This window comes from Xylona heveae, assembly GCF_001619985.1.
Source record: "Xylona heveae TC161 unplaced genomic scaffold L228scaffold_5, whole genome shotgun sequence".
Lineage (NCBI taxonomy): Eukaryota > Fungi > Ascomycota > Xylonomycetes > Xylonales > Xylonaceae > Xylona > Xylona heveae.
This window is the reverse complement of record NW_017264197.1, coordinates 907156-919612: the sequence shown is the minus strand read 5'-3', so window position 1 is coordinate 919612 and position 12457 is coordinate 907156. Positions and strand designations below refer to the sequence as shown.

The window sequence follows — 12457 nt, the reverse complement described above, 5'->3', positions numbered from 1 at the left end:
CCACAAAAAAAAGGAAAAAAGCTTTCGAGTGAAAGGAAATCGCGGGTCGATTTGATTGAACATGCGCTCACGAAAATCATGTTTTCACTCTTTGCTTTGACTGGCTTGCTTTGCGTATTTGTTTTTAACTGTTATCACAGCTTAGTTTTTATCAATAACAAAAGATCAGCCCTAAATTTTGCCTATTGCGCCCGTGAGACACTATGCTAAAATTTATCTAGATGATCATGTACTTTTTTGATCATATTGTGGTGTTTTTACATGATGATGATGGGTGCTATTTGCACAGATATGATGAGAAGAAGAAGATGGATGATGTGATTTGACGGATATGATGATAATGTAATGAAATGACCGCTCATAATAGCATAAGGCATGTTGGAATTTGCGTAATTATTTTTTTTAGATGGCTGATGGGTATTGTTGGTGCTGTCCCGCAACGGTACCAGCAGGCTGATTCCGGGACGACTGTACTTGCTGTTGTTGCTGCTGTTGTTGCTGCTGCTGCTGCTGTGCTGTCGGGTATTGATACTGAGGATACTGCGACGACATGGATGATGCTTGCTGCTGGTACGGGTTTGTAGCGTACATTGCTCCACTTTGTCCTCCGTTGTAAGCATCAGAGTGTCCGCCATAAGGCTGAGCGCCATAGCCGGTTGCAAGCGGCGAATCAGTGTCCAAGGGAACGTTGAGCATATCCGAGTTGGCAGAACGCTTTCGGCGTCCGACCGTGCTCTCTCGGCGAAGGAGGCCTCGAACTTCTTCAAGATCGTTTCCGCGCTTGGTCTCAGAGCTGTCGCGTCCGCCGAGAGTAGTGACTTCGTCGCCACGCTCGCCGTCCCAGTCGTCGCCAATGTCCTGGCCGGTATTGTTCCGGGCGTTGAGTGTTTGAACTGCATCGGTTTCGGAGACAATTCGTTCGATGCCAGCGCGTCTGGTGAGCGTGCCGTTTGATCTGGACAGTTCGTTTCCGGTCGCATAACCGGTATTATTCGCATCGCTTGACGCAAAAGGTTCGGGTTCGGGTTCGGGTTCAAGCTTCTTGGTAGGGACAAGACGTTTGGCTTCCTTCTTGGCAGCGTAATCGTCTCTGTTTGCGGCGGCTATCTCGTTGGAAACAGAAACCGAGTATGTCGGGTTACCAGGGTCACCAAGAGGAGCGCTACCACCACCGGGGGCGTAAATGGGAACCTTTCGAAGAGCGAGGACGAGTGCACACATAAACTTGGACCGACGTGCTGCGCGGATAGTTTCGTTGGACCAGTTGCTCTGCGTGACAACAGTCAGATTGTGCTTCTGACCACCAAATACGAGTAAATCACTTACCTTGTGCCTGATTTCAACACGAAGCTCCATCTTGTTCATCTCAGCAATACCAGTAACTTCTACGTCGATATCCGGCTGGAAGTCCCTCGAGTTCTCCTTGTCACTGACGAATGCCAGCATCTCATTGCGCAACAGTTGAATGTCCTCCAGAGAGGTGTCAAAGCTAATGTACATGCTGAGCTGTTCCTTCATTGCCTTGGAGCGGGAGACGTTTTCAATCCAATTGGTATTGAGCACATTGTTCGGGACTTGGACCATTCGGTTGTTGGCGACTCTTCTGAAGACGGTGAAGAGGAGGGAGATGTGTTCGACGAAGAGCTGGTCATTTCCAATGTCGACTCGGTCTCCAATGTCGTAAGGATGCTTGACGAACAAGAAGATGCAGGATCCGAGAATCTCCTGGGCCGTAATGGCAAAGACAAAGGACATGGACAGCAAAGCTGTACCAGCTGTGGCAAGAGTCGTGGTGAATGATTTGTTGAGAAAGGCAACTAGAGATTAAAAAAAATTAGCACAGGCAGCAAAATGCTCAAATTGAAATACATACCGAAAACGAAGACGACGATAATGCCCACCACCGCGCAGAGCAGTTGGTCGAGAACATTGATGGCCTGGTCAACATCATGCATGCTCGTAGCAATGGATCGCCTCTCGCGGCTTAGGTTGACCACCGTCAGAACCATTTCATCCAAGCTGACATCTCCATTGCCGTCCTGGTCCAAGCTGGCAAAGCACTCCTCGGCCTCGGCCCGACGGTCCGGTCCGAGGACTTCCATAATATCGACCAGGTACAGAGCATCTTTTCCTTCTTCTACAAATGACATCCAGATTCGTCGGGCCAGAGCCTCGGAAGATCGCTTCTTCTCGAGCGCGCCGACTACTACCGAGTGCGCAGAGTCGGGGTTGAAGACTTCTTTGCCGGTGATCTCTTGTGCCACGTTTCCAAAGACCGAGGTGATTTTGTCTCCGACACGACCGACATTCTGGATAATCTTCATTGGTGTTCCCGATCCCGAGTGTTTATGTCCCTTCTTCTTGCCAAGGGAGATATTGATGAGATCGTTGATGACATAGTCCTCCTCTGCAAACTCGGGACAGTATTGGGGGAAGATGGACCGAGACGCTTCGTAGAGCAACGTGAGTAGCTGAACATTTCGCTTCGCGTCTCGAATCTTGAAGTCGAATTGTTTGCGGTGGTAATTGATGGAGATGATCTGGACGAGGAACTTTTCTGCGAGGAAGATGAGAGATGCGATGAGCGATGCCGCCAGAATTTCCTGAACAATGTCTTCCCATTTTCGAGTTTGACTTCCTTCGGCACGGGTTGTCGGGTTGCGGACCATAATCTGCCAGTCGAGGGTCAGTTCACGTCATCATCTCTAGTAGGAGTTGGATACGGATCCAATACGTACCGGCTTGAAAGTGGCCAGCGAGCACAGCGCCCATCCTGCCAAAGAAAGAGGGATTTCAAGAGCTTTGAGAATAAGAGCATACTTGCGGGTTCCCTGGCTGACGATGCCGCAGAGGAACTGGAAGAGATAGGGCAACAGCTTGGCGACAATCTTGGACACCCACAAGCTCAGCCAAACCGCCTCGATCCACATGAAGAACCAGACGAGCCGAACACCGCCCAAGGTGGCATTCTTGGCGACCGTGGCGCCGATGATGATGGGGATAGCAAAGGCAATACCCAAAGGAGCAATATAGACCAAGTAGCGAGTGATGATGGAAAAGTTGAGAATTTTATTATAGACTTTGCCCATGCGGTTCAGGTAGTCTTTGTCCCCGTCGTAACGATTGGACTCTTTTTCTCCTCCCGGGGTGCCATAACTGGTGACTCTTCGGCGGCCAGCCCGGCTTCCATGACCGCGACGGAAGATGCTTTGTTTCTTCTCGAGACCACCTTCGGTCGGAGGTTGCAAGAACTCATCTGAAGGCGAACCTGCGCCTTCATGATTCGGCTGACGGACGCCAGAAGGCGACCTGTTCAGGCCTTGCATCTCATTCATGGGAATGTTAATTGTGGCATCGTTGGGATTCATGTTGTTTTGCATGTTGCCGCCGCCCAACGGTTGAAAGCCTTCGCGGGAGAAACGACTCGTGCGTGACAAGCTCGGCGAGCGGGCGGACATTCCGACGGAGGCCGCAGGGGGCAGGTGAAGTGGAATAAATGTGAATGACTGTATCGTACTAAATGAAACGGCTCCAGGGCCAATTGGCTCGGGATCAAAAGGTGAAATGACCAAGGAAGGATTGCTCGCGGAGGAGGGGAGTGTCGCCGTCAGAGACGCTCAGGCCAGCTGCGTCTCCCTTAGGAGTAGGTAATGCGTAGATCTGAGATCTTGAGAGGAAAAGAAAATCTGTGAACCCTTAAAAGGGGTCACAAATGACGTCGAGTGGGGAATTGGGGCGATCAATTCGCCAAAGAAAGCGCTATTCTATCGGCCAGCCAATTGCAAAAGTGGAGGCAGCGAGAAAAAGAAAGATGGAAAGAAAGTGAATATAAAAGGATGTCGTCTATGCCCAGCAAAACGATAGAGTAATGAAAAGGAAGAGACTGTACATGCACCAAACACGAGTGCAGTCGAAGAAAACGAAGGAGGACAAGAGAAATCTATGAGAACAACCAGACCCTGAATTGAAATTTGCGGGCACGAGACACAAAGAGAGAGAGAAGGGGGTTAGAGGAGGGGGAGACAACGGGGGAAGACAAGGGGGGGTTTCGTGGGAGTTCCAAACTTGGTTCGGCTCGGGCTTTGTGGCTTTTTTTCTCGGTTTCAGGGGACAAAAGGAGGAAGTTTTAGTCAGGAACCGCGAGAGCCCCGAGCTAATTACAACGTCACCCACTTGACTATACTTGTCTGCCCTTGGTTAGAATCCTTTTCTTCAGGTATACCTCTGTATAAGAATGGGTAAGTTAATGTTTTAGGAAGCAAATTCAGTTAATTGGACTCGTTGTAGAAGATGAATTTACATTCTGACTGTCCACACGAGATCTTGGTCTCACGCCACATGCTGCCAGCCATGCCTTTTGGTATTGGAGTCGACTGATCAGCATCTCCATCCCAACCACAAGACCAAGAGTGTCATTCAAATAGAAGAACAAATCTCATCGGCCAGCATTAACCCCAGATTTCCCCAGTTATAGATGGCCTCTGTACAGTGCATACTACTATGTCCTCTAACGAATTCGTACCTTGACCATGACTGGCGAGTAGGAGAGTAATATCTCCGAGGTAGTTACTAGAGGCAGGTACGAGGGTATGATTACTGTAGCCTCTTTGGCCAGAATTGCTCGGCACTTTAGAGACCGAGACAGAGTGAAAGTGTCCGGATGACAACGAGGAAGCTAAAAGCGCCTTTGACGGAGAACTCTGGTCGTAGACGTTTGACGACAAAACTTCTGAGAGCCTGATCAAGACTAGCGCAAGGTGGAGATCCACCTCTCACGAGGACGAAACCCCCTTTGAACTAACCATACCAAGTAAGTTCATCCCGTAGCTACAATTCTATGGCTCTCATTGGTTACATGTTAGACCTCGGCCCAGGTCACTTTTCTCTGATTCACCCGCCCTTGGTGATAATAATTGTCTTGCCTATCTCTACTCTTACCATTCTTTTGGTTCCGTCTATATCCGCCCTCACCATGCGTGACACATTGACACTTCAATATCGTCAATAATTCTATTTCTACGGAAGGCATTGTTTTTTCCTTCTTCCCTTAAAAGAGCGACATACTGTTCTTGGAGCCGCCCTCGACCAGTGACCAACACTTCAACTACAAACTTCAGGCGACAAACAAAACATGACCACTGCTGCGCCGACATTAGAGCAGGTCGAGACGCAAATGAATCCCCAGCGGACCAAACAGCTGGCCGACAACCTTGCTGCGGTGGCTGCTCGTATACAAACCGTCAACACGGCGAATAGAAACGTACGTCTTTTCATCCAATACCCAACAGCACAATCGTCCTTGATCCCTTTCTCCCGTCTTTACACCCTAGCAATTATGCTTTTCAGCTTGGCCCCCCCCCCTCCCCCCTCCTCTCCCCAATCCCATCTCAAGCGGGGAAACCCTCATCTAACCCTGCCGCGCTACACAGATCCGCCTCATCGCCGTCTCGAAACTCAAGCCCGCCAGCGACATTCTCACGCTGCACCGACTGCCGACCCCGCAGCTCCATTTTGGGGAGAACTACATGCAAGAGCTTCTCGAAAAGGCCGCTCTGCTTCCTCGCAGCATCCGATGGCACTTTATCGGCGGCCTCCAATCCAATAAATGCCTACCTCTCGCCTCGCAGATTCCCAACCTATGGTGCGTTTCGTCAGTCGATAGCATCAAGAAAGCCGATCAGCTCGAAAAAGGCCGGAGAAGTCTTGTGGAAAAGGTTGCTTCAGATGCTTCATCCTCTTCGACTTCGTCTGCTGAGACAGCTCCCATTACCGAAAAACTCCGCATCCACGTGCAAATCAATACATCCGGCGAAGACGCCAAGTCCGGCGCAAGTCCGGGCAAAGAAGCAATCGATCTCTGTCGGCATGTCGTCGAAAAGTGCCCGCACCTCGAACTGCTCGGCGTCATGACTATCGGTTCCATTGCACGATCGCGCGCCACCACGGCCGAAACCGAAAACGAAGACTTTATTACCCTCCGCGAGTCTCGAGATCAGATTGCAGACGAACTGGGCATTCCTCGAGAAAACCTGCAGTTGAGTATGGGCATGAGCAACGACTTTGAGGGCGCCATCTCCCAGGGAAGCGATGAAGTGCGTGTCGGAACTACAATTTTTGGACAACGGCCCACGAATAAAGCAGACGCGAGAGTGGTATAACCTTTTTTTTTCTTCTTCTTTTTTTATTCGATCGAGGAAAAAGGTGCAAGGCGATTCTACAGGCGCAAGGCGTTCGGCTCAGATCAGACTTCTTTGCAAAAAACGATTGATTGCGCTTTCCCAATCCCAATCCGCGAACGAGCTGGGCGTCACGACAAAAAAGTTTTTGAACCTCTTTCTTCCTTTCCGTAAGAAGTGTTGTTTCATTACCTTACCTTATATACCATATCATTCGAGCTTTAATTTTTTTTTTAAAAAGAAATCTTTTTTTTTATATCATGACATCAATCGCTAGTCTGTACGTGTCCAGTGTCCAGTATTCAGCGTGCAGCGTTCAGTGTGTGTGCAGTATACAACAACAAGTCAGAAATTTCAAAATAACTCTAGTTACTACACGGTAAATGCATGCTGCATGCAGTACAATAGATATTCTAGCGTGCTTGCTTGCTTGCTCGCTAGCAAGCCTTGCATCTGTGTAAAAACATGCTGATGTGAGTTGTTGTTGTTGTTGTTGTTGTTGTTGTTGTTGTTGTCGTTTTGTTGGACCGAATGGAAGTAACAAATTAATGATCAAACAACGAAAATGATTTGGAAAAGAGGAGAAACGAAGAATGAGTAAAGGGAGGAAATTAAAAAGTTATTTTGTAAGATAACGGTATATAATCTGAGATGATTTCTGCCAAGGCCTCAAGAAGAAGAGAAGAAGAAGAAGAAGGAGAAGGAGAAAGGCGATAAGGGAAAAGAGGATAGGAGAAAAGGAGAAAGGGGAAAGGACAAAGGAGAAAGGGGGGAAGATGAAATAAAATAAAATAAAAAAGAAAAGGGGAAGAAGGAAAAGAAAAGGAAAGGAAAGGAAAGAAAAAAACTCCTACAATGATAGCTAAGCCAGAATGGACAACGACAACGACGTTATAGGGGAGGGGGGGGGGAAAACGAGAAAAGGGAAAAGAGCAACATAAAAAGAAAAGAAAGAAAGATCCCATGGGCTTATATAAATGACAGCTACAGCTACAATATTGAATAAAAAAAACAGCTATAATTAAAGGTGAACAGCTTGAATGGATCTTAGCGACCATTGGCCATACCATCCGCAGATATACCCTGCGCAAGTCGATCGACCATGGCCTTGAGCAAGCATTCTGGGACATTTTCATCCGTGGCTCGGATAGTCAGTCGGTACATCTGTTACAGGTTGTCAGCAAATAAAAATTCAGAGCAACAAAGCAACATCTTTGGCCGTAAAGGGCCTCGAAATCAAACCAAAAAAAAGAGAAAAAGAGAGGGGGAAAAAGGAAAAGAAAAGGAAAGGAAAAGGAAAGAAAAGAGAGGAGCGGAGTAAGAAAGTTCAAAGTTCAGGAAATAAAATGAACGCACCTTGGTCTCAAAATTAGGCTCCAGCCTCATGAGACATCCAAATTTGCCGCCCTCGCTCGTATGCAAAACACTAGCGCCCACGAGATTCTTTGGAATAGGGTCTACTCCATCGAGAACGCCCCATTTGAATCCCTCGACAACGTTTCTTGTGAAGACCGGATCAATCGTGCGACCTTTGCCCACGAGACCAAACACCTTTTGTGCCTCGCGCGGGGGTCCGCCAATCTGGCGCCACCGTTTGAAAAAGTCTTCCGCGTTCAATCCAGCGGCATCCATAAACTTGTGTGGCACGACGGGCAGCTGGAGAGTGAGGGCTTGTAGAGCGCCTGCGAGATATGAGATGCGAATGGTGGGCGGGTCAGTAAAGAGTCCTTTTGCTTCAAACATGATCATCTGCTGCGCTTGGCCATCAGGGTAAATGGTTTCGTCGGGAAGCTGTTTGGTGTCGATTTTCAAAAGGTCGGCGGAGCGGTTATCAATGGTTGTCGTAAAGGACCCGATTGCAGCAGAAGACTTGTTGGTAAAATACAAAATCACGCAGCCTATTTGACCGCGATATTCGGACCGCAGCCCCACTTGGATTTGCACGTCTTCGTAAAGCACACCCTCTGGGCGCAGCAGTAGGCGGTTGTAACCAATCTGCCAGTCGGGACTGAGATGTGCGGCGCTGGCAAGGTTTGGCGCCTGGGAACTTGTCGGCGTATCAGCGCTGAGATCCAGGCCCGCAAGATCCTTCGCCAGAGAAGTACTGGTTCCATTTGTTGCGGATGGAGCAAGAGCTGCTGGTTTGCCGTTCGCTTTGGCTGCGGCTCCCGCGTTGGTGAATGATCGCTTGAGACCAGTGTTTTGCACCAAATTGAATTCAGCTGGGTCCGCATTCGCATCTTTTCCACCAATGACCCATGTCCGTTTGTCGCTTGTGCCTGCGTGTTTTTGATGGAGCCGAGAAAGTAATGCTGATGTCCGCTCAGGAAAGGGTGGCATCTCGTCACATACTGTTCGCAAAAGATCGTCTGTTGGAAGAGTCGCCAGAGTCAAGTACTCGCATGCCCGCTGCTGCAATTCCGAGTCCAAAGTATGACTATAGGCTTTGAATACTTGCAGCAGCTGTGGCTTAATCTCAGGGAATAGGTTGACAAACTTGATAAAGGAGGACAGGAGCATTGCTTTCGTACTTGTTGAACAGCTCTGAAACTTGGCCTGCAGCGCTAAGAACTGTTCGATCGGAGAGCAACCCGGGCTGTCGGCGATAAGATGACCGAATTCTCCCAGTAGATACGCACCAATCTTGACAAGGGTCTCATGGCAATGGTCCGCTTTGACGTACTGCAGAATATTCTGCGCAGCATAAACTTGAAGTTCTTCGTTATTCGTAACGATTTGGATGACACGCTGCCACACCTCGTCGCTGACATGATCGCCAGCCATTGCAATCAGCCGAAGCGATATGTCAACATACCACTGTACATCCGTAGCATACTTTTCCGTCAAAATGGCAATCTTGAGTACCATCTCTTCGCGGATAGCGTAGTCGGCGTTTTGAAGATATTTCAGTAGCTCCGAGACAATCGGCTGGGAATTGGAGGCGTCGCACATGCTGTAAAGGAGATCAAGACCCTTTCGACGCACACTAATGTCCCTGTCCCGGAGAGAACCAATAATAATGTTCTGGTGTCGCTTGATAGGATCCAAAGTCTCTGATCGCGCGGCGAGATGGGTCATTGCTTCGAGACCAAGATATCTGACGTTTGTCTCCCTCGACTGGATGAATTTACCAAGTCGCGAAGAGACTTGTACCATCAAATCATGCTCCGTATCGAGGTGAATGATCAGATTTATAGCCTCAAAGAGAACGGCATTTTGAGCATTGTTCTGTTGGACGTTCTTGGGCATCTCCATGGCAGCATCCAATATCGTTTGCAGCCCCTCCCTGATCAGACTACGCACATGAGTGTCCTCTACAAAATATAAATCAGCTTGGCTATTCCCAAAACGACACGTCCTAAGCAACAGCTTAAGTTGGACAAGACATACCAGAAGGGGGGTAATATTGTAGCAGCCTCAGAAGCTTAACCTGGATCCACGGACAAGGTACCTTATAGTAAAGGTAGTCTGGCGCATAATCCTTATCCACAACAATCTTCTTCAATCTTCTAGCCGCTTTGACATAGCATCCCTTGTACTGGTCGAGGTTGTCCTGCGCTAAAGCCATGACCAACGAAGTGACCGAAAGGGCCACGCCCATATCAGGATCGTCCATGAGCGAAATGATTCGCTCTGCCCATTCCAGCTGCACAATACCAGGATATTTGCGATATAGTCGCAGCAATGTCAATGCGGCCTTTTTCTTAACGAAAGCTTTTGATGTCCTATAACTCCAATCAGCAACAGCCACAGCGTCATCCCACGCTTAGATTTGTAACCCACGGCGAAATTAATAAACGGTGTACATCGGCGCTCAATGCCTCGCCCATCTCTCTACCACCAACATTGGCAATTGCATGTAGTGCCAAGCAATTATTCAGCTCATTGTAGTCCAACAAGTCCTTGCGAATGCTGTTCACGACAAGATGAAGTAGTTCATGCTGCTCGTGGAAGAAGAGTGTGACCGCCAGATATCCAATCTGCTTTTCGGAATATTTGGTCGCGGAGATAAGATTGACGGCTTCCAGGTGACCAAAATCGACATTCCAGCCAAGAATGTAAATGTACAAGAGCTATTTTGATTCCCGTTAGAATAAGGTCGCGTTACCATGTCCGAGGTCGTCTGCAGGTCTCACCTTGCAAACATATTTCTTTTTATGATATCCATTGAGATTTCCGTCTGTTGCACGTTAGACTTTCAATGCGTTGCCCCCAGATAAGCAAACCATACCATTAAACTTTTGTCTGCCGTGAAATCAATTAGCCTGTGCAAACCCAAAAGGACCTGTTTTGCCCCCACTCACCTTATATTTGCCAGTTCCTTATTGATTCGCTTCTCCTCCAACTCCCGGGCTCTAGCATTTCGAAGATCCGCAATGAATTGCACAAGACCTATACAACCCTTAGCACCTTCATCGCGGCTTATCCCTGTACTGCATTTCTTTGCAACCCACCTCGCATCGACGACATCTTGCCGCTATTTCAACGCTTCTACGAGCGTTTGTAGACCAAGCAATTGTGCTCTGTTATGCTGCGTTCCAGTCCTGGGTTCGGTGCGGAAGACAGGGCGGTGCACCCGAAACGTGATTCCGTCAGCGACGCGGGAAAGTTTGCGGCGGCGGATCCCAGGTCGAAATTGCGTCTTTTAGAGATCGATTTACAGCGCTCAAAGCACTGATGTCAACCGGAAAAAATGCAAGGCAGTTGTAATAGTTGAAAGTCCAATCTCCAGGTGCTACAGTCAAATCCGCAAGGTTCGGGTATGATCGCACATGGTAACCCTGGTAACCCCTATCTCTCCTGAGCTGCAAAACGGGTCGATCGGCTTTCGGTGGAGAATTTTTTGGTGTGTGAATAACGAACAACCTTTCGGTAATGAGAAAATCAATCAGTTTCTCCGCCTCCCCGATCTGAGACAGGATAAAAGTGAGACCTTTGTGGCTTCAGCAAGCTGATTATTCGATTGAATCGATTGATGGAAGCATAGTTCTTGTTCCGTGCATGGGAGCGGAGAGCCAGCGCGCTAATCCTCATTGAGACCATCGGCATTTAACTCCATCCGTGCACCGATTCTTTTCTTCTTTAGGAAAGTTTAGTGATCTGAGAGTCTAGACGTTCCTGTAGCCCCTCATTGCCCCTCATCGCCCCTCATCCCAAGGAGGCAGCAACATCTATAGCGCCAGACAATTCACATATGACACTTAACGCCATTTAGGATATTTAAGCTACTGTTCAAAAGTCTAATTGGAACGAATAATCTCAATTTGGTATCTTCTTAGAAAAATAACTTTCAAATATGAATCATCCCGCCATTGGGATTAAGACGAGAAAACTGAAAAGAAAATCAACTAGAATATCGTCCCGTGAAAAACTTCTTATCCCAAATGCCTGAGCTCGTCGCAACGCCACCTTGTAAATATTTAAAAAATCATCACCCAACCGCCTTCCGAATGTGTTCGCTTTTGTAGAGATAAGCTGGCGTTTCTGCCAAAAACATTTGCAAATATACGTCGACAGATTTATGCCTTGACAGTGGTGAAGTCGGTCTCGGTGGGCAAGAGTCCGCCATCAACGGCCTTCTCGCAAGTGCAAGCACCTAAAAAGAAACTCGTAAGAAGATGATCAAGCCATGGTGAAAACCGATCTGCACATACCAGCTTGTCTCTGACCGCAGGCGCAAGCATCACCAGTTATGGTCTTGTTCTCGGTCGCAGCACGGTGGCAATTGCACTGGCCCTGAGCACGAGCACCTAAATATTGAGTCAGACCAAATTCTCTCTGATAATTTGGAGGACCAATGTCTTCCCAAGGATTTAACATACGGCATGAGCAACGAGCACCAGAGATTGTGTTCTCAGTAGCAGCCTTATCACACGTGCAGTGGAGAGCAGAGTGAGAGCCGCAAGAGCACTTGGCCTCAGAGGCGCAAATGCAGCCCTGACCGTCACGGCCGCAGCAGGTAGTAGGGACGACCATTTTGTCTGTTTAGGATTGTCGAAGTGAAGTTGAACTTTGGTTTATAGCGAAGTGCTAACGGTAAAGCGGCTGAAGGTGAAAATCGTCTTTCGGAGATTCGTCGAATTTGTTTAAAACGGAAGAACTTGAGAGCTGATGATCTGAAATCACAAGGTCATCGCTCTCAATACTTATACTTTATTATAAGGTTTGGAGGCACAAATATGTCATGAGATGATTAGAAACAGACGAGCGCTGATTGGTCGCCGGCCACGTGGGAGGCGAGAAAAGCTGGGGAAGGTGGATCCGGCAGTGGGCTGTTCCTG

At 48.2% G+C, this 12457-nt stretch overlaps 4 protein-coding genes across 4 annotated transcripts; 1 reads left to right on the top strand and 3 right to left on the bottom strand.

Moving 5' to 3' along the window:
• Positions 1-402: 402 nt before the first annotated feature.
• On the bottom strand, positions 403-3458 carry L228DRAFT_268164 (hypothetical protein; the record flags this gene model as incomplete). Its single annotated transcript, XM_018335087.1, has 4 exons — positions 403-1269; positions 1327-1817; positions 1874-2672; positions 2739-3458. 4 exons carry the CDS (start codon positions 3456-3458, stop codon positions 403-405), a joined length of 2877 nt encoding a protein of 958 aa, XP_018188336.1.
• A 1673-nt stretch (positions 3459-5131) lies between these two features.
• L228DRAFT_268163 (hypothetical protein) lies at positions 5132-6158 on the top strand (the record flags this gene model as incomplete). Its single annotated transcript, XM_018335086.1, has 2 exons — positions 5132-5260; positions 5430-6158. 2 exons carry the CDS (start codon positions 5132-5134, stop codon positions 6156-6158), a joined length of 858 nt encoding a protein of 285 aa, XP_018188335.1.
• A 1065-nt stretch (positions 6159-7223) lies between these two features.
• On the bottom strand, positions 7224-10646 carry L228DRAFT_268162 (Adaptor protein complex AP-2 alpha subunit; the record flags this gene model as incomplete). The annotated part of the gene is made up of 8 exons (XM_018335085.1): positions 7224-7340; positions 7533-9490; positions 9567-9901; positions 9960-10249; positions 10313-10356; positions 10408-10421; positions 10481-10568; positions 10631-10646. 8 exons carry the CDS (start codon positions 10644-10646, stop codon positions 7224-7226), a joined length of 2862 nt encoding a protein of 953 aa, XP_018188334.1.
• Positions 10647-11218: 572 nt separating this feature from the next.
• L228DRAFT_247160 (hypothetical protein) lies at positions 11219-12311 on the bottom strand. The gene is made up of 3 exons (XM_018332579.1): positions 11999-12311; positions 11831-11926; positions 11219-11772 (listed from the first exon to the last, which is right to left on the bottom strand). The coding sequence occupies exons 1-3, from the start codon at positions 12150-12152 to the stop codon at positions 11696-11698; spliced, it is 327 nt and encodes a 108-aa protein (XP_018188333.1). The 5' UTR covers positions 12153-12311; the 3' UTR covers positions 11219-11695.
• Positions 12312-12457: the final 146 nt, after the last annotated feature.

Coding starts and splice junctions, on each gene's coding strand:
- L228DRAFT_247160 (XM_018332579.1), bottom strand. CDS start 12,152: ATGGTCGTCCCTACTACCTGCTGCGGCCGTGACGGTCAGGGCTGCATT. Junction 11,927..11,998: donor TGGTGCTCGTTGCTCATGCC/GTATGTTAAATC, acceptor CTCAATATTTAG/GTGCTCGTGCTCAGGGCCAG. Junction 11,773..11,830: donor CTGCGGTCAGAGACAAGCTG/GTATGTGCAGAT, acceptor GTTTCTTTTTAG/GTGCTTGCACTTGCGAGAAG.